The sequence below is a fragment of the Myotis myotis genome, unplaced genomic scaffold (assembly GCF_014108235.1).
Source record: "Myotis myotis isolate mMyoMyo1 unplaced genomic scaffold, mMyoMyo1.p scaffold_m19_p_9, whole genome shotgun sequence".
Taxonomy (NCBI): Eukaryota; Metazoa; Chordata; class Mammalia; order Chiroptera; family Vespertilionidae; genus Myotis; species Myotis myotis.
In genome coordinates this window covers 31,563,826-31,588,915 of record NW_023416401.1, presented here as the reverse complement: position 1 = coordinate 31,588,915, position 25,090 = coordinate 31,563,826, and the positions used below count along the sequence as shown (strand labels likewise).

General features: G+C 37.4%; 1 protein-coding gene across 5 annotated transcripts in view; it reads right to left on the bottom strand.

The window, feature by feature from the left end:
- The window catches only part of PIEZO2 (piezo type mechanosensitive ion channel component 2), a 342,209-nt gene that overhangs the window by 195,788 nt on the left and 121,331 nt on the right, over window positions 1-25,090 (bottom strand). For all 5 annotated transcript variants that reach the window (XM_036322510.1, XM_036322514.1, XM_036322512.1 and 2 more), the window contains exon 3: window positions 22,049-22,174. In XM_036322510.1, the coding sequence (XP_036178403.1) occupies window positions 22,049-22,174 (126 nt within the window). The remainder of the gene's footprint in view (window positions 1-22,048; window positions 22,175-25,090) is intronic.

The following is a 25,090-nucleotide window of genomic DNA, read 5'->3' as shown; positions in this document are numbered from 1 at the left end:
AAAGTTTTCATTTTGTATTCAATTCTACTTTATCATTCACCAAAATGGGAAATAAAGCATCAGTGAAATAACAGGAATAGCAAACCTGGAATCAGAAGACCTATGGTTAAATCTTAATTTAACTCACAGACTATGTAACCATGGCTGTTGGCCTCAGCTTTATTATCTGTAAGATGGGTTGAGAACACTTGCTTCATGTGGTTCTTAGCATTAAACTGAAAGAACATTGTGAAGAATATTGTGTAAAGAGCTCAGTGCTACACAAATATAAAATACTAAATAAAAATTAAAATGTTGGGCCTCTAATTGGTATTAATAGCAGCAAGGTCTGACCGCAGGCAAACACCTATTTTAAGCTATGACTTGTGCCAAAGAAATCTGGGGCCAGACAGCGGAAGGAAAGGCCCATAATTCAAACAGTCTCCTTAAGAGGCCTCCTTAGGAAGTCAGCAAAGACTTAAACATTTTTAGCTTTCAATTTAACTAGCACTGAACAACTCCAAAAAATACTAAAAATTAATTATTAGGCTTCACATATCATGAATAAAATATATTGTTCTAACAGACAAGATTAAATACGTTGAAAGATTCTTCATGACCAAGAAAAAGAGAATACTCGATGTATTTTGTAAAGAAATTAATTTTATAAATAAAGATGATTTTCCAAAAAAGCAAATTTCCAAAACAGAAAAGATAAATAGATGATGCTTAGTCACATTTCAAAAGTTGGTGTACAGTCTCAATATAGTTTCAAAGGGATACTCTTTAAAAAGTAAGAGCTTTAGTGATTATTATATTTTTAAAGCTTTTAAATGTTTTAATTGATTTTTTAGAGAGAGGAAGGGGAAAAGAGAGAAAGAGATTTGTTGCTCTACTTATTTATGCATTCATTCGTTTATTCTTGGATGTAACCTGACTGGGGATTGAACCCGCAACCTTGGTGTACCAGGATGACGCTCTAACCAAGTGAGCTACCCAACCAGGGCCTGAATATTATATTATAGGTTGTACCAAATTTAATTTTAAGCCACTTTTCAGCTCATGGATGCATGTGCATTTCAGTAGAAGAGCTGAGACTGACAATGAGAATCCAAAGAAAAGATATATCACATATCATGAGAGTGATAACTATGTAACAGAAAATATGTCCTGTGTAAGCGCTCTGTAGCCAAAACTGCTTCCACACAGGCCGTGTGATATACGTGTGTGTCAGCTGCTTTTCATCTATACCTCAGGACCGTCCATTGCACTCTTCAGAGTCACTAACTCCAGGCATGGTTAGCCAGCATTTCCTAAAAAAACAAAAAACGTGCTCCAAAAGGGGCCATGAGTGCTTTGGTCATCTTTGTCTCAGATTACAAAGGGATTTATTATTTAGCAAAATAAATGTTCAAGTGAGCATTCAGTGGTGAAATCAGTAGTGTTCAAGCTTGGTGAGCACAAGGCAGAGCCCTTGCACCAACAGCTAATACAACGATAGTGAGCTCTTTCCGCCTTCATCCTTACGGGGCGGCACAGTTTCAGTTGGAAAACTGATTCTGCAATAGTGCTGGGTCTACCTACTGATTTCATAGGATTAGTGCTACGTCAGCACCAACGAGTACAACTGAATTCTATTTATAGAATATCCTGGTGTTTCATGGACGATGTGCCCAAAGTTCCTTTAAAGATTAGGAACTGAAACTCTGTGAAGAATATAGGGCAGGATATATTACACCTTTTGTGCCTGCTGAAAATAAACGTTTACATCTCTAAAAGAATTCAGTCTGAGATGCTAAAAGACATAACCGTCGCCCCAGCTGGGCAGCTCAGTTGGTTGGACCATGGTCCCATACACCAAAAAGCAAACAAACAAACAAACAAAAAAACACGTTGTGTGTTCAATCCCTGGTCGGGTACGTGTGGAGGGTAGCCAGTCAATGTTTCTTTCTCACATCAGTGTTTCTCTCTCTCTTCCTTCCTCTTCCTTCAAGATCAGTGACCGCCCTAACCGGTTTGGCTCAATGGATAGAGCGACGGCCTGCAGACTGAAGGGTCCCAGGTTCGATTCTGGTCAAGGGCATGTACCTTGGTTGTGGGCACATTCCCAGTACGGGGTGTGCAGGAGGCAGCTGATCGATGTTTCTAACTCTATCCCTCTCTCTTCCTCTCTGTAAAAAATCAATAAAATATATTTAAAAAAAAAAAAAGATCAGTGACCATATCCTTGGGTGAGTTTTAAAAAAATAATAAACAAAAATAAAAGACATAACTCCATAGCAAGATTATAGAGAGAAGATATACTATAGCTCTATTTCTTCAAAATATCAAGGACTATTGCTAATCATTAAAAGTAAGTTAGTAGTTGTGCAAAACTAAATTTTCTTGGGTCCAAAAACACTGATATATTAGTTCGAAAATATCAGTTGTCTCAAAATTTAAATATCTAAACATAAGGGATATCTACTGTTGGCAGTAGGGCAATAGATACCCTGAACAATTCTCCCAACTGAAAAATAAAAGAACAAAAATGTTGAGTTCCACATTTTAAAAGACAGTTAAAGGAAAAGAAAGTAAGGAATACTCAGAAGCCAAAAGGAAATAAGTGAAAAGTAGGCTTACACCAATAAAAGTATTGCACCCTTGTAATACTAGATAATCATACAGAGCACTGTAAAATGCTGATGTACCCAAATAAACCCATACCAAAACACATCACATTGAAGCTTCTAAACACTAAAAACAAAGAAAAAACTCTGTGACCAGCCAGAGTAAAACGCTTTACTTATTCAAATTAGAATAGATATCTCATCTGAAACCATGGAAGCCAACCGAAGGAAGAAGCACAGATTTTTCAAGTATTGAAAGACAATAACTGTCAATCATGAATTCTGTGTCTGGCAGAAATTTGTGTCAAGAGTAAAGGAGAAATAAAGACCTTCTCAGATGAAGGAGTAGTAAGAGAATTTGTTTCCAGAAAAATCTATCTTTTAAGAATGACTGAAGCTCATTCTTTGACCAGAAGCAAAATGACAGAGAAAGGCTTGAAACTTCAGAAAGAAAAAAACCTGGAATAGAAAAAAGGGGGTGGGGGGCACTAAATGTAATAGACCATCCTTCTAATGACTTTTGTAAATCATATTTGATAACTGAAGCAAAAATAATGACATCATTTGTTATGGTATTCAGATATGTAAAGGAAATAATTAAGACAATTATATTTTTAAAAGGGGAAGAAAAATAAAGGCACCTAAATGGAAGTAATTTTTCTACACTTCATTTTAAGTGTTAAAATATCATTACTAGTAGGCGATGATAGGTTATATATGTATAGTGTAATACCAAGAGGAACCACTAAGAAAACTATAATGATACATTCAAGATACTATAAATAAATCAAGATGCTCAAGTTACAGGAAAGTAAAGAGGGGAAAAAGGAAGAAGGAAGGAAGGAGGGAAGGAAAAAAGGAAGGAAAGCCCAACACAAAATAATATGACTGACAAGCCCTAGCACATTGATAATTACATTAAATATAAATATTCTAAATACACCAATTAAAAGACATTGGCAAAGTGAATTTTAAAAAAGAAAAAACATGATACAACAATATGCTGCCTATGGCATCTTACTTCACATACAATTAGGGAGGATGAAAATAAAAGGATGTACAAAGATATACCATGTAAACACCAATTTAAAAAAATGAAGATAAAATAGACTTCTTCAGACACACAAATGCTAAATTAGTTTAGCAGCATACCTCCACAAGAAATATGAAAGGAAGTCCTTCAGGTAGAAGGTAATAATACCAGGTGAAAATGTGAACATGTAAGGAGAATAAAAAGTGCTAGAAATGATAACTACATGGATAAATATAGAACACATTTTATGTATTCTCTCTGCCAACTTTAAAATTCTCTATAGAAAATTTTACTTTAGATTTTATTTTATAACATGGATGTGTGTGCCCATGTGTATGCACATTTGTGTGTTACAGAATTACAAGGTATGCAAATAAATTAAACATAGATGCATGTCAACGCACGCACTCACTCTCATGATGATATGCGTAAGGGTCTTACAGCCACTTTATAAACACTAGCTTCTTGTCACCATGTTGATTGTATGCAGGCACCTACTATTCACTTCAGAAAATAGCTGGAATGTGTCCATCTCAATGCAAGACCCAAAGTTCTTAGAAGGCTGAATAATAGAACTCTGAGTATCAACACAGAGATAATCATTTATTGGTTAGTAGAAATTGTAGTTATATCTATTTTGAGATGAAATTTCCCAGGAAGCAATAACATAAGTTTTGAGTATTTTAATTGGCTCAGGACTGAGAAATAGGAAACTTTTTTTCTCATTTCCTACCACTTTGTAGCAACCTAAATCAATACTAATACAGGATATGAGTGAAAAGTCTGTGCACATTTGCCCTTCACATAAGCAATGCAACAAGCCCTACAAGAGCAAGAAATATCAAACAAATTACATCAGCAGTATCCTGAATATGCTCAAACAATTTTAAACAAAGGACATTGGACAAGAACTTTATGGAATAAAAGATGTCCTGCTTCTCAAACATTCTTCCTAGAGATCATCTCCAAGGGGTGGGGAACATTTATTCTGCCAAGAGCCATTTGGATATTTACAACATTACTAGAGACCCGATGCACGAAATTCATGCAAGAGTAGGCCTTCCTTACCCTGGCTGCCGGCACCGGCTTCCCTCTGGCACCCCGGACCCGGGCTTCCCTCACAGCCCCAGCTTCGTCAGGAAGGTCTTGGGGAATGACGTCCAGAAGGACATCCAGTCTAACTAGCATATTAGGCTTTTATTATTATAGCTTTGTGGGCCATACAAAATTATCAACTTAAAAATCAGCCAGCTATATTTGGTCAAACGTTGAACTAACTCACCCCTAATGCTTTGGCAGGACCAGACCAAATGATTTCATAGGCCTTCTACAACTCACGGGCTGGACATCCCCACCCTTGATTATTCTATGGGCTGTGTTCTACAGCCGATGGCTGAGAGAAGAGCTCCAAGAACCCTGATTTCCACCCTCCTTCTTCCCAGAGCACAGGGGGCTGCAGAGAGAACAGGAGCCCTTCCAGCTGGGGGCCCATGCAGCCGCCCTACACACATCCTTTCTATTTCACGTGGATGAAAGATTCCAGAAACGCGCTCAGTCTGGCCGTGACACCAGCCACAGACGGCAAGAAAATGAGTGCACTTACACCGCTCGCAAGGCCAGTTTACACCGAGTGTCTCAGAGTACGTGGAGAGGGGGCTGCTCTTCCCAGGGACTCGAAGACATTGTCACGTACTTCAAAACAGGAAGTGAAAGTCATTCAGGTGATTGAGAGACTGATGTCAAGTTCCTCTCCTGTTCCTCTACTTACATCTTCCAAAATGAAGGGCATTGGTAACAGAACCAAGAAGCAGAAAGAGGCAACTTCCCGTGGACCCAAATGCTTTACAACAGTCTCCTTGAAAGACAACTGTGAGTTTTCATAGATATCATTGGATGAATATGATTGAAGCAGGAGCATGGTTTTTATTAAATCTAAGGAAAAGAAGTATTTTTTTAATTGAAGAACTGGGGTTTTAACTTAATTTATAATTTTCAGGGTTCTAAATATATTGCCTTCACTCCAAATATTTTAATAAGGGTTAATATTGAAAATAAATGATGAGCTACATCGTAACTCGAGCCAGGGGGTTAGCACAGATAAACCCACTTTGTTGTTGTTGTTGTAAACTAGTGTGCTCTGTATACTGAGACAGGAGAAAGATTAATAGAGAGTATGCCAGTCATGTTGTCACTTAAAAAACTTGTCTACTGTGTGCCAGACACCTTGCTTATAGCTGATGGTGAGGAAAAGTGAGCTTCTGTGGAGGAGTTGACAACCTCATGGAAGAAGCAGACATAACAACACATATGCTTCAACAACAGAATGGCACAGGAGTGAGCAAAATATATCCTGTGAAAACTAATTCCTGATACTTTGTCATTGCAGCTTTGATCTCTGATTGCCAACTGAATATTGCTTATGACTTCAGCTATTTTTTTCAACTGGAGAGCAAGTGATATGTTACTGTAAATGCAGCTTTATCGATTACCAGTACCCTGGTAACTTCTCATCTGTGTCTCCAAGGTGTCTTTTCTGAACCATAGATCCATTTACACAATGACCTATTGGACATTTCCACAGAAACATCGATCTCAGGATTTCAAACACTAAACTGACACACATCTTCCCTTCTCCCTCTCTCTCCCTCCCTTCCTTATGTCAAATTGGAGGTTTCTCAGCCTCATGTGGGCTTACACAGCTTAAATGGTACCTCTATCCACTGAATGAGCCTCTCTTTCCTCTACATTTTTAATAGGCAATAAATCATATTCCTTGAAGTATCTTTTCTAAAATTCCTCTGAAACCTCCTTAGTTCAGATTCTCATCACTTTTCATGCAATAGTCCCCTGACTGCCATTGCCTCAATCGGTCATCACATATGTACACATACCCACAGAAAAATTTACACTGTGGCCTGGCCCGTGTGGCTCAGTGGTTGAGTGTCAACCTATAAACCAGGAGGTCAAGGATTCGATTCCCAGTCAAGGCACATGCCCGGGTTGTGGGCTCAATCCCCAGTAGTAGGCGTGCAGACAGCAGCTGACTGATGATGTTTCTCTCTCATCAGTGTTTTTATCTCTCTATCCCTCTCCCTTGCTCTTTCTCTAAAAACCAATAAAAACATTTTTAAAAAATAAATAAAATTATAGTCTCAAATTTAAAAAAAAAAATTAGTTGAGCACTGGGCTAGGTGTCCTAATGCAATATTTGCAACCGGCTCCCTCAGCAACCTTGAGAAAGTCACATAACTATTGTGTCTCTGCTTATCCCTGAATTGAAAAGGTTGGGCTGGATAACCTATAACACTCCATTTTGCAGAAGAGCCCATTATTCTGTGGATGCAGACATTTCAAAATGAGTCAGCCTGTATATACTCTAATTCCCAGGAGATTCCCTTTCAGAATGCTGCTTCCAGGTAGCCTCTTAAGTTAAAAATGAACATAGGCACATCTGTACTCTTTACTTACACTGCTGGGGATCTAGCTCCACAAAGGGAATTTGGAGGAGGAGGATTTTTTTTTTTTCATGAGTAATATAAGGCCACACTCATTCAACCTTAAATGTAAAAGTCAATATGGTTAGATGGCTGTTATGTCTGAGAGGAAATAAATTTAAACGAATAACAAAGAAAGAGACACAAGGACTTTCCCCAGAGATCCATTAATGAAAACATCTCACAACCAAACATCAGCATCAGGAGTGTCAGCTTTCCCTGGAGGATGCATATACATGTCGGTGAACAGCTGCACAATTTAGGCTATGTGAAAAGCCATCCAGAAACACACCCTAATTCTCCTAACACCCACACTTTTATGTCCAAGAACCTAGACCAAAGACTATAATCACTACATTAGCAAGACAATAAACTCTTTCTGTTATGGGCTTATCCTGCTCCCCCAAATGGCAACTGAACTAGAATTCTTTCCAGATGCTCTCTCTGTTCAAGGAAAGTCTCAAAAGGATTGTGAAAGAATGACATCCCAAGCTCTTTGCTGTAGGTAAAATATGCAACAATTGCCCTTCTGCCCATCTACCCGGCATCTCCCCTCTGCTTGCCCACAACTTTTCCTTGGGACTCAGTGCTCTCCTCTGCTCTCCATAGCCTCTTACTGACAATGGGCACTTTCTTTCCACACATTCTCAATTTCCCCACACAGCTCCTGTGAGTGGAGACATGTCAAGGCTGTGAGTCCAGGAGCTGCGCACGGGATTCACTCCTTGCTCCTCTGTTTGGAATTTAAGGTTAATGCTCATCTAGTTTATGCAGTTATGATGGTTTCTCTGCAATCCTTCCATCAGTTCAGGTGACCTTTCTTATGTTGTTCTAGAACCAGACCCTGCAGTTTCACACAGCTTTGCTACATTAACCTCCTTCTTCTAACTTTCCTTTCTCCATAGACCCAGTTTCAGTAGTCACCCTGAAGTGCAGTATCATCTCAATTTTGCACTTGTAATTCCATCTCCAATATATGGACCTCTTTAAATGGATAGACCCTTCCCAGTGATCCCATTCCGTGTAATAGAAGGGATCACTTTGTCCACTAAGCTATAAACTGATAGCTATTTGTTGTAACAATCAGGAAAGCTCCATTCTATTGGGAAGGGCATACACCTGTATCATCTTAGGAACTTAAAATTATTAGAATTAGCTCTGTGGCTATAAACATACTCAAGAACATTCTTTCAACCAAGATTAAATAAAAACATCCTTAGAAAGAACCAATTCGCTGTGAGATACCTAGACAGCAGCATCAAGACAGTAGCACTTACTCTGTGCACTAGAAGCGTATCTAGTATCTCTGCATAGAATCTAACTGAAGAATTTCACCAAATACATATCAGATTTAAAGTCAAGATCTTGATCAGATGCATAATACCTAGAAAAAGTCAAAGATGGTTTTCCATGTTCATTAGTTATACTATATAGTAATAAGAATAAAAATTAATTCACTTTCTACATTTATCTTCTGTTTGCCCTAAATAGCAGTAATAATTTATATTGACATAATTCATGGAAGAATGACAGATAAAACACTAGAAATAAGAGGGAGCTGAGTCTGAAAATATATGGTATAATATTACCTTTACCAGAAGAAACTTTTCCATTTTATGATTTTATATTGATACATAAACAGAGTGATGTCTTACTCTGAAATGAAGATGACTGAGCATATCAATAGATAACAATCCAGGCCATTATCATCTGCATTTCGAAGTCATCTAAGGTCTATATTTTCTACTTGCATTTTGTTTTTTCAGACTTATCCAGAATTTTCTCCAAATGAAACCTCAACTTTCACAATAAAAAGAAACAGAAGGGGGAATAGAACGCAGGAAAAAAGAAGCGGGGGAAATAGATGAAGAGAGGTGCTGAAGAAACTAACTTAATGAGGCACCTAAGAAATCAGCTTTCTGCCAGACCTCCGAGAAGAGTGCCTCAAACATGAGCAAGCGCACCTCATGGTATAAATCCCAGGATTACTAACCAACGGTGATGGGAAATCTTGTAGCCATTTGGGGAAAAGTCTCTATGCAAAATAAACTCCAGATGAATTAAAGAGTTGCCTATATATTAAATTATAAATAAAACAAAAAAGTATAATACATATACACTTTGTAAATTTACAGCATTGAAGCAATAAGAAAGAGGAATGGTGAGTATAATAAAAATGTAAAAACTCAATGTAATTAAAATTAACAAAACCCAGTTTTAAAAATCAACCTTATAAAATATATTTACAAAAAATAATATGAGCAAGTCTTCCATAAAAATAAATGTAATTAGTAAACATAATGTAAAATGTTTGCTTTCACCAACAATTATTTTTAGAAAAAGCATTGGGTCACTTAAAAATCTATCAAAGTTGCAAAAGTGCTTTATTCAAATGCTGATGAAATTTCAGTGAATATGGTCAGTTTTTTAAATTACTTTTTCCTTTGTTGAGATGGAATTCATGTACCATATTATCAACTATTTGAAAATGAACTATTCAGTAGATTTAGCATATTCAGTGTTATACCACTACCACCTCTATCTACTTCCAAACATTTTCAGCATCCCAGAAGAGCACCCACACTCATTAAATAGTCACTCCCCATTGCCCCTCCTCACAACCTCTGGAAACCACAAATATGCTTTCTGCCTCTATTGATTTGCTTATTCTGGATAAATCATATAAATGGAATCCTACAATATTTGAACTTTTATGTCTGGCTTCTTCACTTAGCATTATGTTTTAGAAGCTAACCCATGTTGTAATTTAAATCAACTTAATTTGTTTTTATAGCCAAATAATATTCATACATATACATATCACATTTATATATCATAGTTTTATTTATATAACATTTATATATATAACACATATCAGATTTTGTTTATTCACTTATCTTTTGATGGATATTTGGGTTGTTTCTACCTCTTGGCTATTGTGAATAATTCTGCTATGAACATTTGTAAGTATCTATTTGAACACCTGTTTTCAATTCTTTTGAGCATAATCTAGGTGTAGACTAGCCGGATCATATAATAGCTCTGTGTCTGGTATTTTGAAGAACCACAAAATAGTGTTGCATTAAGGCTGCACCATTTTACATCCCCTCCAGCAACGTGTGAGGATTCCAGTTTCTCGATATCCTCACCAGCACTTGTTACTGTGTGTCTTTTTAATTAGAGCCACTCCAGTGGGTGTGAGGTGGTATCTCATTTGTTTTAAATGGCATGTGAAATGTAATCTGTATGGCCCTAATTACTATTGCTGTTGAGTATTTTTTATGTACGCATTGTATATCAGCATGAGGCTGTAAGTGGAGATTTTTCTGAGGCTTCATGGGGCTCCAAAGCTTTGAAACCTATGATACATTTTTAAAAATCCATGTATCTATTTATTTATCTACCTACCTACCTATCTGCTCATCCATCCATCCATCCATCACCCATCCATCATCCATCCAACATTTATTTCTTTTCACACAGGTGGCATTCCAGGAAATATAAGCACATTAATGAGCAATATGGTCAATATAAGAAGAGGAGAAATAATATTTGAATTCTTTAACCTAGTAAATTGACTCCTAGAAATTTATGCTAAAGAAATAAATATCAGATTTCAGTGTATAAGTGCTCACAACAATGTTAAAGAGTAAAAATTAAGACCACCCAAGTAAAACTTTGAAACATTCTTGTATATCAACATGAGAGAAGATTATGCAAGAAATGAAGTATTTATAATGACTATATAGAAATGTGGAAACATAACACAGAGTAATAAAGAGTTCTGGTTTTCATCCAGCTGATCCAGCTTGATGTCAGTTATAGGGACATGGATTTAAGGACATATAAGGTCCATGAGAGCAAGGATCCTTGATTTGCTCACTAAAGTATTCCAAATTTAAAACAGTGTCGGGTGCATAACAGGTTATCAATGTTTGCTGAATGAATGCACACATTGGTGAATTAATAATTATAAAATGTAAATAAAAATGTTTATAGTATATGAAATGTAATGCACAAAAATGAAAATATCCAACCAAGTCTCTCATTGACACCTGGAATTCAGCCCAATCCTTTGTCCTTCCCACTGGAATCCCTTATATCTTAAAATATTTCGATAAAATGCACTGTTCTCCAGCTCCCCAAGGCAAACACCTGGGGATCACTACCTCATTCCCAAACACCCCTCTCTAAAGCTATCCATTCACCCCAATCATCGATTCCTCCTCTTTACTTTTCCTCCACTGTCTTCACTTATCTCCTCCATCACCATCATTGTTTTCTCATGGATTACTGGTATAGCATACAATAGTATTTCCTGCTTCCAGTCTTGCCCATTTTTAATCCATTCTTCACACATATGGCCAGTGTGTATTTTTCTAAAGCACAAATCTTCACACCTCTCTCCTTTGCTTAAGAGTTGTCAAAGCATCCCCATTGCCCATAAGAAAAAAAATAGTTTTAATATAGTTTTTATTAGAAGCTCTCAATATTGAGTACAGATTAAATCATCAGGGTAGAGTTTAAACAATACTAGTGCCCAGGCCCTATCTCAAAGACTCCATTTCAATTGATTTGGGGTGAAATCCAGGTATTTTAACAAGCAACCTCGCAGATGATTCTACTATTCAACCAAGGTTAGAACCCGTGGATTTACACAGCTCTTTGTGCTTAACTCTTTGTGTCCACTTTGGTTACTCCCAACTTCACATTGCAACAGCCATACTGTCTTTCTTCTGCCAATTCTTCAACTGTGCTGTGAGCTCTCTTGCTTCTGAGTCTTTACACTTCCTTTCCCTTTAGTGGGGAATGGTCTTCCCACTCTCTTAGATAAGATTACCTACATTCTTCCTTCGGGTTTCTGCTTGAACCTAGCTTCCTCCAGGGAGTCTTTCACCTGAGACTGAAGTAAACACCTAGTAGGTATATTTCCACTGTTCTTTGTAGTTTCTCAATGATAGTGCTATATCAAATTCCATGTTCATCTACTTGTCTGCTTCCACCTTCTACCAGTAGACTGTAAAATCTGTGAGGGCAGGGGCTGTGATGTCTGTTGGCCACTATATGCTAAGCACAGAGTGAATGCACACAGTAGACATTTAATAAATAGTTATCAAATAAAACTAGTATGTGACAGAATTAAAACTAATTTTCTTTGTGGTTGTTGTAGTATCTACTTTATGGGGAAAATATTTTCAAAATGAACAATGCAAGATATTGTAATCATCATTATTATAATTTAAATATAGCATTCTCTCAAATTTCTCACTTAAGAAAATTGATACAGATAATATTTTTTGGAGGAGCACTTATAAAAATAAACACAAGATTGCAATAAAAGTGTCATCCTCCTGATTCTGCAAAACTAAAAAGAAAAGAATCTGCACATCCTGATTTGATTAATGTGGTTTATATGTCATGGGTGCTTTGGTTTTTATTACTAGCCATCAGTAATGGGGAAGATGCAACCACCACATGAACAATTTTGGAAATCAGCCAACAAATCTCACTCCACTGAGTTCCACTGTTGCTTCTTAACAATGGACTGTGGCTCTTCAAGAATGATTGTTCATTTAAAAATTGGAGGTTATATACTAAATAACAATGCAAGGTATGAAAGAAGAGCATTTGAAACCATAATTATCAATGTGACACACATGTTTGCAAAGCAATCTCTTTTCTTTTTCAAACAATAAATAATAAAGCCATATGCAAAATATATGTCCATAAATTATTATAACATTTTATAATAATATATTTAATATTCTGTATATACCCATTTCTTGCAATGGGGATCTCAGAAAATGTTTACATGCCTCTAAAAGTGAATGTAAGAGATAAATTATATTACCAAGTTTTTTGTCAATCTTCTACATTCCTGAATATATATTTACTGCATAAAATCAAGAGGAATTTTCTAAATCCAAATTTCTGTTTTAAGGAAGAAATGGTTTTCCTTGATGAATCCACACACCTAAGCCCTAAAATATAAATCAGTTTTATAATTCTAAGGATAACTACATGAGTGTCATACAAGTAATATTTTCTGGAATGTGATGACTATATATGGCCCAATCTCACTGCCTCCATTATGCCCTTGAAATATCCTTCCATTACACCAGGAGTATGAAAACACACTGTTAAAGCTTTATGCTATCTGTCTATAATTTTGAGGTTAAGGTTATTCCCATACCACACAGACTCACCTTAGTGCTTTTATGGTAAATAATTTACACTAGAAATGCTGCATCATGAAACCGAGGTTAGGGAAATTGTTATTTAAGCAAACACGATCGATCCCAAATCATTTTAAATTTCCTGCACTGTGCTTTATCTTACAGCAAGATTGGTGAGGAGCAGATGAGCTCGAGAAGTCAATGGCATGACTATTATTCACTTGTAGGCTTTTCTTCCCCTCCCTAATTATTAATGAGGCCGCCTTGCCAAAGCACACCCACCCCTCACAACTCCCTTTCTCCTTTCCATCCTTGCTACTTCCAACTTTGCCTTTTGTATTTTCATTCCGAATTTCCCCAAACCCAAATGGAAATCAAGTTTCCTTTCAACAAAGAAAATCAATACCAACTTTCTTTGATATATGATTTTTAAAGAGAAATAAAAGTCCTCATGTGTGAGTCTCACTCTCATGTTCCCACAGGATCTGAAAAGAAAGGAAATGGCAACAACTACCAGTAAGATTTTAAGCAGGCACCTGGAGGGCAGAGAGAGGGAGCAAGTTCCTGGCAGAGAGAGACACAGAGATGAGTAACTTGCCACAGTCCTAAATTTGCTCATATATTGAATAGTAAGTATAAATAATTCTCATGAAAAATACTTCTTGCAATAAAATGAGATGTCCTATTTGAAAACTGCTATATAAACTAAGCGTCACTATATGACTTTCCAAGAGAAGCCAAGATATCAACAAGGCACTGGCCTAAGAGATCTTCATCCTGACGGAGTTTCTCTTCCACATGGTCCCACCCCCTCAATCTCTCTCTTGCTTGTAAAAACTGAATGTATTTGTTCTTCCAAGAAGTAGACGGCATCAACTATCATGTTACCAGAGTTCTCATTCTGCAATGCTTTCCATTCCGTCCCGTCTACAGATCATAAACCAGCCTTAGGCTGAACAGCCTTGCCCACAGTGCTGAGCGTAGTTGGCATGTACCAAAGTGTGTTGGTGGAAGAAAAAAAGCTTTTGTTTCAATTACCAAGGGCTGGAGGAGATAACACTTACGGCTAAATTCACGTATTATAAGTGTGATTGGAAGGTGTGCATGTGACCCAGAAGCTTTTACATTAGGGTAGTTCTGAGGAAATCAGAGTGGGGTCTTCATCCTGGACAGATGGCAGAAGAATTACAACTTAATTGAGGTTTTCCTGGTTTCTTTTGTTCTTAAATTGCTGTATTGGGGGGTAGTACTTGCTTTCGGGAAGCTAGGAAGCTAGCAAGGGAACGAAGAAGGAAAAGAGATGGGAAGAATCAAGACTCTCCCAGAGGCCGCCTCACAGAGCCTCCAGGCCAGCTTTCCTAAGAAAGCAGGCGGCAGAAAGTAATTATAAAAAAACCCAAAAACTCTTAAAGCAAGTGTGGGTCTAGTTTCCCTTTACATATTTTATCTCCCACTTCATAAATATTAACTCTGCCTTCCACAGCACTGTCAAACATGAAAAATAAAAATAAAGAATATCCTTAGGCTATGCAATTATTTTTTATGAGGTTGGACCCATCAGGGTGACTGAAAATGGAGGGGTCCACCTCCAATTAACATGATCAATGATGAGCACAGCTTGGGATGAATTCCTGTCTATGTGCCACAAGACAAGCCATTGGCACTGGAAGGCAGAGTGTCTGCCAGAGTGGCTCACTCCTTGAGTCCACCCCACCGTCTCTGGGGTGAGATGTTGAACCACCAGGCCCATGTCCATCCTTTAGTCTTCTGGTCACAGGTTGTTGAGTCATACCTGGGGGCTCAGCATTGAGAACTTCATGTGTTTTGACAATAGCAGGACATCAGGATTAAGCACTATTTTTTGTTTTTATTTATTTTTATTGTTGAAAGTATTACAAATATCTGCTTTGTTTCAGCCCCCATCCCTCTGCCCCTCCCAAGCCTTTGCCACACTATTGTCTGTGTCCTTGGGCTATGCATTTATGCATATAATTCCCTGGTTAATCTCTTTCCCTCTCCCCCACCCCCATGGATTAAGCACTATTAAGGCCTATTAACCTCTTGGTCAATGGGCTTCTGGGTGAGTTCTAGAACCATTCTATTAGGATGAGAAAAGTTGAGACTCTAAATTCCCCTCCCCCACATGGGAAGAAAGCAGCCATCTGAGGTGGCTGACCCCCAGGGGAAAACTAATCTAGCAATAAATGTTGCAATTGAATGAAGCAAAGAAATAGTAAATTAATTATAAGGACAATATCCAAACAAGAGAAGATCATGGACTAAATACTAGAAACTCTTACTTAAGTCCTTTGAAACTATACTAATCCAAAGTCCTAGGACGTGCAATGGAGGAACCAATCCTAAACAGATGATAAATGAGGAGTTCCACAAAGAGGAGGAAAGAAAATGCAAAGTCCCACACTTCAGTGCTCACATTCCAGCTCAGACATTTGGTGGCTGTGGGCAACTTACAGAGCCTGTTTCTTTGTCACGAAATACCCTCAGTGCTACCTTCATCCCTGCCCCCTTCATCCTTGCCTCATCCATCATCACCCTCATCCCTACCTCAAGGTTACATGCAGGCTAGGCAATGCTAGGTACCTCATTGGAGAAGAGAGATCATAAAAGGCACAGTCCTACAGGTGCAAGTCTTGGCCGGCAGACTGTCCTCTCTGTAGAGTGATTCCCCTGTCCCCAGATGGATCCAGCCTGGAAGAGGCTGCCCAGCCAGAGATCAGTGCCTAGGACAGCCTGCGGCTCCCATTCTCTTCCTCAGGCCTGCGGACAGTGCAGAGCTGTCTATCTGCACAGCCCTGCCCATCCTAAAGTCCCCTTTAAAAAATGAATGGGATCGTGTGTATGGAGTTCCTTACTTAAAAGAATATTGAAGCTAATTTGTAACTAGGAAAGCATAGTCATTAACTGCAAACGGAATATAATGATCCCGGGGGCCCTATAGCTGGTAGGTACTCTACAAATAGTAGCTATTATCACCATGAATTTTTCCTTTATAGTTTGGAACTCAAAAGTTTCTTTCAATCAGTAACATGCGTTGGCACAAGAATCCAGACTGGCCTTAAAATTTCACTAACATTGCCACACACTCACCACTCAGTCAGACAAACTACTTCTATGGAATCTGTAATGACATAATTGAAACCGGGTTTACATTTATTTAAATAGTATAGTTTTGATGGAATGAAAATATTTTAGTAAGCGACACAACATATGTTTGAGGAAATTTTACAGTGGTCTCCCCTGCCCCGTCGATTTCCTCACTTACCTGTAAGAGCACCGTTTGGAAATGAAAGAGAGAGAGAGAGAAAGAGGGGGAGGTGTGTTAAGTTTCAGTTCTGCACAATGGCACCTTTAACAAACCTGCCAGCTAGTCAAAAACTAAATAGGCGGGTTTGCAAAAGTCTTTACTATTGCCAGTTAATATTCACGGGGCTCTGGGGGAACAAGAACTTTCAATGACTCAATATTTATAAATGCTACTGTTGTCCCCCAAACATGAGTCTTAGATTCCTGAGGGATACTGGGAGCTTTTGGCATAATAAGGCTGAGGGTATGTGAGTTTTAAATGGGGAGAGGAGGAGTTAGGAAAACAAAATTAAACATATAAATGAACACTTGGTGGTCCTGAATTTGAATACCACTTGAATATGATTGGGAAACCCAATCTGTCTGGGTTATTTCACTTGATTTTACCAATGTCTTCAACACAGAGAAAGCATTCAAAATGCACAACACTGCTGGCCAAGATGCTTTTTGTCTTTTCATTTGAAATTTTGCTACTTTACATCTACCAATGCCAAGAGAGGCCGAACTTCCAATGTGGGATATCAAAATAGCCGAGTTTGTGTTTACAACTCTGATGGTGTAATCAAAACTCCAAATGCTCAAGAAACAATAACATTAGTGAGGTGAAGTCAACTCTAAATTAAAAGTCAGTGTTTCCATTACCCACTCTAACAGTGTTTTCAGGATTTTATATAACTTGATCATTAAAAAATGCTCTAGGCTGAAAACCTGGTCTGTGTCAATCTTGGACCAAACTAGTTTGCAAAGCTCTGAAGTTTGTTTGCCCTTCTCTTTTATCCATTTTCAAGAATGTATTACTTTTAAATGCTGCACATGAAACTAACCCAAAAAAAATCTCTAACACCCAATGAGCCAATGCTGTTGCATGCATCACTCATTTTTCAGAAGAAATTTATGACTTCTGTAAACCCACTTTCAAGGTGCTTATGGCTGGAAGTAAAGAGCTCAAATTCCTTTTCAAACTCAATCTTTAGTACATCCCTTCTCTCTTAGTTACTTCACCAGGAATACCAACATTTCAAATTGGAGCATTAACTTTTGTAGAAATAAACTTTAAATTAGAATCTAACCTGGTAGAAATAAAGTTTATCTCATGACTTTATTAGAATGGCTCTTCATGGAACGTCAAAAAACAAAAACAAAGGTAGGACAATACATTAGTTCTGGACATGTTCAAGTGATACTGCGTGAAGAATAACAATAGAGGGCAATGGTGCATGAATCAAAATATCTCTGAGACAGACATAGAAATGCATTGGTATGTAGAAGCCCAAATATTTAGGCTTTGAGGTTAGAAGAGGCAGGTATAACTCCCCAAGATTAAGTTACAAGGAATGCCCAGGAAGAGGCATGTCAGGAGGTTAGCTCTGACTGCACCTGAGATGCCTACACCTTCGCCACTGAGAAATTCAGACTTCTTCGCAATATTAATGTAGGAACCATCCAGAGTAGCTAAGTAATTTGAATCCTTGCCTTGGATTTAGAAGATAAAGGAAGAACTAACGTATGTGTGTGTGTGTTAAAATTTGTATGTCTTTCTGCCAGTGGTTCTCAACCTGTGGGTCCCAAACAATGAAAATACATCCTGCATATCAGATATTTACATTATGATTCATAACAGTAGCAAAATTACAGTTATGAAGTAGCAACGAAAATAATTTCATGGTTGGGGGTCACCACAACATGAGGAACTGTATTAAAGGGTCGCGGCATTAGAAAGGTTGAGAACCACTGGTTCTAGACCCTATAGGGGAGAACTTATACAGGTAAATACATTTATAAAGGTAAGAAAGGGAACATTGTTTTAATATTACTTACTAGAGGCCCAATGCACAAAATTTGTGCAAGAGTAGGCCTTCCTTCCCCCAGCTGCCGGCACCAGCTTCCCTCTGGCACCCAGGACCCGGGCTTCCCTCTGGCCACCAGCAGGCACCTGGGACCCGGGCTTCCCTCGCAGCCCCGGCTTTGTCCAGAAGGTCGTTTGGAAGGATGTCTGGAATGATGTCTGGTCTAATTAGCATATTATGCTTTTATGATTATAGATTACATTTTTTATTTTGACTCTTGTAGAATTGTGCAAAATCATCATTTTGAATAATAATATAAATACCTAGTCTCTCTGAATCAGAAGAAACTATGAATTTCACTTCCTAATATAGAAACTGCCAGTAAATCCTTTCTGCACTACCACTCAGCACCTAAAATTATTTGTAAAAGCAGGCAATATATATATTTATAAACTCAAATCTTAAAAATTTGATTATTTGAAATATACTTGTGATTCAATACTTCACAGTATTTCATGAGACGAGAAACTCATTATTTGTGAACTAGCCTTTCATTCAGACAACACTTAAGGTTCAAAATTCTTCCTTATAGTTCTGGGAATGACTTATTAAGAGACTAGAGGCCCGGTGCATGAATTTGTGCGTGGGTCGGGTCCCTTGGCATGGCCTGTGGGGATTGGGCTGAAACCAGCAGCCCAGTGCTACCTGCCACTCCTGCCTGCTGCACAAGCTCATCCTAGCCCAGGGGTGGGCAAACTTTTTGACTCGAGGGCCACAATGGGTTCTTCAACTGGACCGGAGGGCCAGAACAAAAGCATGGATGGAGTGTTTGTGTGAACTAATATAAATTCAAAGTAAACATCATTACATAAAAGGGTACGGTCTTTTTTTTTTTTAGTTTTATTCATTTCAAAGGGGCCGGATCCAGCCCGGGGCCGTAGTTTGCCCATGGCTGTCCTAGCCCCATTGTGCCTGCCACAGGCTCATGCCCAGTCAGTCCTGATCAGGAAAGGCTTGAAGCGCCACAGTGGCACTCGCCAGCTGTGAGCCCTATGTCTGGCGCCCTTCCCGAGGGGTGTGGGGGTGGGGCCAGGATGCGATCACCCTCCGGGCAGGCCATGGGATGCCCTTGCCAGCCCAGGATCTGGATCTGTCCAGTTGACATTTGCACTGGTTGTCAAGAGCAACCTGGTGGCCACTTTTACATCATTTCTTCCTTTCAGAGCATCTAGGGAGGGGAAGCAGCTGGCGTGCCGAGGCTGACTTCCAGGAGGCCAGCAGCACTGTTGGGATCATGCCAGCGGCATTTGTCCATCAGTACCTAGCCCGTTCTCCGCAGATTGGACCTGCAGGACTACTGAGAGAGTGTGTGGCTGCCACTGGGCTGTTGGGCCGCCAGGATGGGTCGTTCAGCTGAGTGGTACTCCTGCTATGGGAACTCACTGACCACCAGGGGGCAGCTCCTGCATTGAGCATCTGCCCCCTGGTGGTCAGTGCACATCATAGCGACTGGTCAACCAGTCATTTGGTCCTTCGGTCCTTCGGTCACTTAGGCTTTTATATATAGAGATATGCAAATGATTTTTGAATGAGAAGCACTACAAAATATCACTGATATCATTTCTACTAAATCCAAAATGATTTGAAACTGGCCAAATGTAATAAATGCTCTTTATCACTGCAAGTTCTATTTATGTTTAAACACTGTATTTTATAAAGTTTTTAATAATAAAGTGACTTCTACCAAAAATTAAAAAAACACATCTTAATAATGGAATATTATTTAGCCTTGAACAGGAATGAAGAACTGAAACATGTTTACAACATAGACAAACCTTGAAAACATTATGCTTAGAGAAAGAAGCCAGACACAAAATATCACATGGTGCATAATTGTGTTTACATAAAATGTCCAGAGTAGGTAAATCTAGTAGAAGCAGAAAGTAAATTGGTGGTTGCCTAAGGGTGGGTCAAGAGGGGATGGGAAGTAACTGTTCATGGGCACATGGTATCTTTTTGGAGTGATGAAAGTGTTCTGGAATTAGATAGTGGCAATTATTGCACAACCTATAAACCACTGAATTACATTCTTTAAGTGGGTGAATTTTCTGGTATATAAATTATATTTTAATTTTTAAAATAATAACCAGATCTTAAATAAAAAAACTCTGATCTCAAAAAAATGATCAAAATGAATACAAACTTTAACTCTGTAAAGTTTAGCTCTCTCAAGTTACCCAGTGAGAGTTACTCAATAGTTTATAAGTATGGTTTTACTAAAGAATCTCTCATTATGTATATGTTAATACTCTAATTTGTAAAGAATTTGACCTTATTTTATTTTACAGGGAAGCATAGATTTACTTCAAATTACTTATACTTGCACTTATGAAGATCAGGAAATTTCAAACTCAGAAATGATTTCTTCAAAGAAAAACTGACAATTGAAAACTTATTATAGTCTACTAGAGACCCGGTGCACGAAATTCATGTGGGGGGGGGGGGCAGGGGGGGCCTTAGCCCGGCCTGCAACGACGCAAGTGTTCCGCGCCCAGCCTGGCCAGAGGCCCTCCGTGGCTGGGTGTGGAATGCTTGCCTCGTCGCCGGGGCAACAATGCAAGCATTACCCCACCCCCGGCCACTCCGTGCCCTCTGCCCAGAGGCCCTCCGTGGCTGGGGTGGAACAGTTGCCTCATCACCACAGCGACAAAGCAAGTATTCCACAAGGACAATCATGCTGCCGCTCTCAGCTGCCCCCCCCCCCACACCCCCCCCCCCCCCCCGGGACTAGGAGACTCCAGTGGGGCTGAGAGGACTGGGTGCCGCCAGCTTGTGGCTATGGGGGCCGCCATCTTTGTGATGGAATGATGGTTAATTTGCATATTACCCTTTTATGAGATAGTATTTCAATTATTTCAGGGTTTCTTGAGGCTTAACTTAAAACATATGAATTATATCCCAACTATTTGAAATGCTTCTATTTTTTTTGTTCAAATCACAATCATACATCCTTCAAAAACTTAAGTAGAATTGAACTGATGGCAGGTTAATTTTGGAAAGATGATACTATTTAGATAAAGCATACATGTGTTGAATTTTTATTATCACCACTTCAAAATATAATGCATATAAGACATTACTTTCCTATAAATAGGAACACAGAACTCCCAAATTTAAAAAGAAACTATATGTCATTACATTTTTCCCATAAAGACATATAAAATCTTTTTTATACTGTGCTTCAGAATAGGATTTAGGTCACTAAAGGGTATAATGGTATTCTACTTTTATATAGTCTTATTTATCATGTTAGAAACTGTACATGTCTTATCTCATTAGCTGTACTGTAAGCTTCAGGGACTATATGTAAATGTTGATTTTTGGGGATTATGCCCAATGAGAATGTCTTACATACAGATAGGGGTCTAATATCTAATATACATTGAAGATTCATTTAATTAAGTTGCTAGTATTACCCAGTTCTCCATGACAAAGTGTCTCTATATGTATATATAATATTTAGGATTGCCAAATGACCAAAAATTGTCATAAATTTGATAATATAATTATTACATAGATTTCTATGAGAGTTATGACACATAGCTTTATTGTGCATATACATAATCCAAAACACATTAGTACTCACAGTTGTAACCAGGTGTAATATGGTGTTGAGCTTCGAGGCTAGCCAACGTGATGTGAAAAATGATGTGCAGTATCAGGAAGGAAAGACTGGTGAAGCACAGAGACTTTAACAACCGTCCCGTGTGTCCTGAGGGGACAAAAGCACAGAGATTTTGAAAGAACTTAAGATGAAAGACACTCATGCTCACCTTTGTACAGTTCCACATAAAACATGTTTCTATATAATCTATAATGTAAACTGACTCAAGGTATATGAAGTGTAACAATTACCCCTTAATTATTAGTATAAAGATAAAAGCTATCTTACTTCCCTTGAAAAAATTTACAATTAACAATGAAACCACAAAATGAAACCAAAAATTTTCCCCTAACCCAGAAAATTATATAAGAGAGTTCTGTCATCTTTGAAGAAACAGATAATCCCTATCTAATAAAGGTAGTTTCAGAGAGTAGGAAAAAAGGGAAGTTTCCAAAAATATTTGCAAAGATAGATTATTTAGCTTTAAAATTAACATTATTTAGGTTTAAAATTAACATTAATTTTAAACCTAAATAAGTCTAGAAAAGAAAGGAAATTATAAGGCCATTTTACTTATAAACATAGCCACAAATTATTAAAAAAAAAGATATTTTCTAACCAACTGGAACAGCATAGATAGTGATCAAAGACACTTGATATGGATTCCACTTAATATATCACTGGGTATACTGGTCAATGTTATAAGGTAAGAAAAACATAAAGAATTGAAATAACTAGAATTACTTGCAGGTAAACTGATCAAATGGAATTACTTTTAGATAATATTATCTACATAGAAATGTCAATAAATCTACTGCCAATACAAGAATATGATTCAGGCACAAGATCATCTTACAGAAATCAATACAGCCCCTCTACATGAACAATAATCAAATAAGAGACCAAAAACACAACTTAAATTAGCAACAAAAACTGTATTGTAATGATTTTGTCAATGTGTCAGTTGGCTAGGCTACAGTCCCCAATTATTTAATCAAATACTAATCTAGATGTTGGTGTAAATTTACAGATGTGCTAAAAGTCCATAATCAACTCACTGTTTTCACAAATTTTATTTTATTTTTATTTTTTTAATTTTATTCCTGACAGAAACCTGCCCTATAAATTTTGGACTTTCTTAGCCTGTTACATAGTCAATAGTATAAGCCAATTCCTATAGGTTGAACCCTAACTGGTACAAGTATCTCAAAATCAACCTTAATAAAGAAGACACAAGACCTTTATGGATAAAACTATAAAACTCAATAGTAAAACAAATAAGAATACCTGAGTAAATAAAGAGATTTTTCATATTCATGAATCAGATGACTTAATGTGATAAAAAATGTCAAATTTTTCCAAATTTGATTTTATGAATTCAATGTAATTTTAATTAAATTGGTGAAGAAACTTTTAGGCCTTCAACAAACATATTTAAAAATATATATGAAAAGATTTTTTGAAAAAGTCAACAAACTTATTTAAAATATATCTCTGGAAGAATAAAAGTCTACGAATTGCTAGGTCAATTATAAAATTTTGAGAAATAAGACCAAAAGTGGGTGAGGTTTGTGTGTCTTAACAAACATTAAGGTGTGTTATAAACCCATAAGTTAAAACTAAAATAGACTAACAAACAAATAGGAACTTTGAAGGAAGAAAAGTCAAATGGCATATCATATGGAGCTCAGAAAAAAACTATATGAATTTGATAAATATCAAACTTTACTCCTTACATCAAGAGGAAAGAAGAGGCTATCTAGCAAATGAAAAATTGGTTCAATAAACACAGAAAAAAAATGCTGGGTCCCTGCCGCAGAGGTGATCTCCATATGAATAAAGACCTAAATATGAAAGGTAAAATTCTAAGTTAATAGTTGAAAATATGGGATAACTTTGTGCCATTTCTGGAAGATTGCCTTATAAAACAAGACCTAACAACATAAACTATAAAGCAAAAAGAGAGAGAGAGAGAGTTCTAACTGCATTAAGATTCAACAAATGCCACCATAAATAAAATCTACACACAAATGATTAGTTAGGACATCCAAGATGTACAAGAAATTCACATTTAGAATAGATAAAGAATCTCTGCATGTTAACAAGAAGAAAGATATAATACCAAAATACAAAAACCAGGAAAATATGACTGATTCTCAAGAGAAAAGACAATACAGTTAACCTTAAAATCACCCAGATGTTGAAAATAATTTAAAAATATCCATTATAACCACACTCCCTGAAGTAAAGGTAAGTGACCTTAAAAGGAATAGAAAAATCAAAGTTGTCAATGGAGAAATAGAAAGTATTTTAGAACCGAAAAATAACAATATATGAAATTTTAAAATTTACTTGATTGACTCAATAGTAGAATAGAGATAACGAGTGAATGAGTCAGTAAACTTGAAGGAATTAATAGAAGTTATCCAGTATGAATAACAGAGAGCAAACTATTGAAATAAAAATTAATAAGCTCTCAGGAAACTGAGGATCAAAAGGCCTAACATTTGTCACTGTCACTAGAGTTATCAAAGGATAAGAGAAAGACTGGTGCAAAAAAATATAGAATAATAGCTAAAATGTCCCCAAATTTGGTAAAGACATTATTTACCAATAATAAGCTTAGCAAACACCAAATAAGATGAACTCAAAGAAACTACTCAAAGACACATAATGACTAAAGAAAAGCAAAGGTAAAGAAAAACTCCTGAAAGCAGCAAGACAAAAATGTCACATAGATACGCAGGGGACAACTATTTGAATATCCACGTATTTTTTAACTATAAACTATGAAAACCAGGTTACAGAGGAACATCTTCGTTAAAGTTATGAAGGAAAAGAACTAAACTCAGAATTCTATAACCTGTGGACATAATATTCAAGAATGAAGGCAGAAAAGGCATTCTCAGTTGGAGGAAAACTAAGAGTATTTGTAACGAGGATATCGGCCCTAAAAATAAATGTTAAAATAGAGTAGTTTCTTCAGGCTGCAAAGAAATGGTACCAAAGGAAAACTTGGAACTT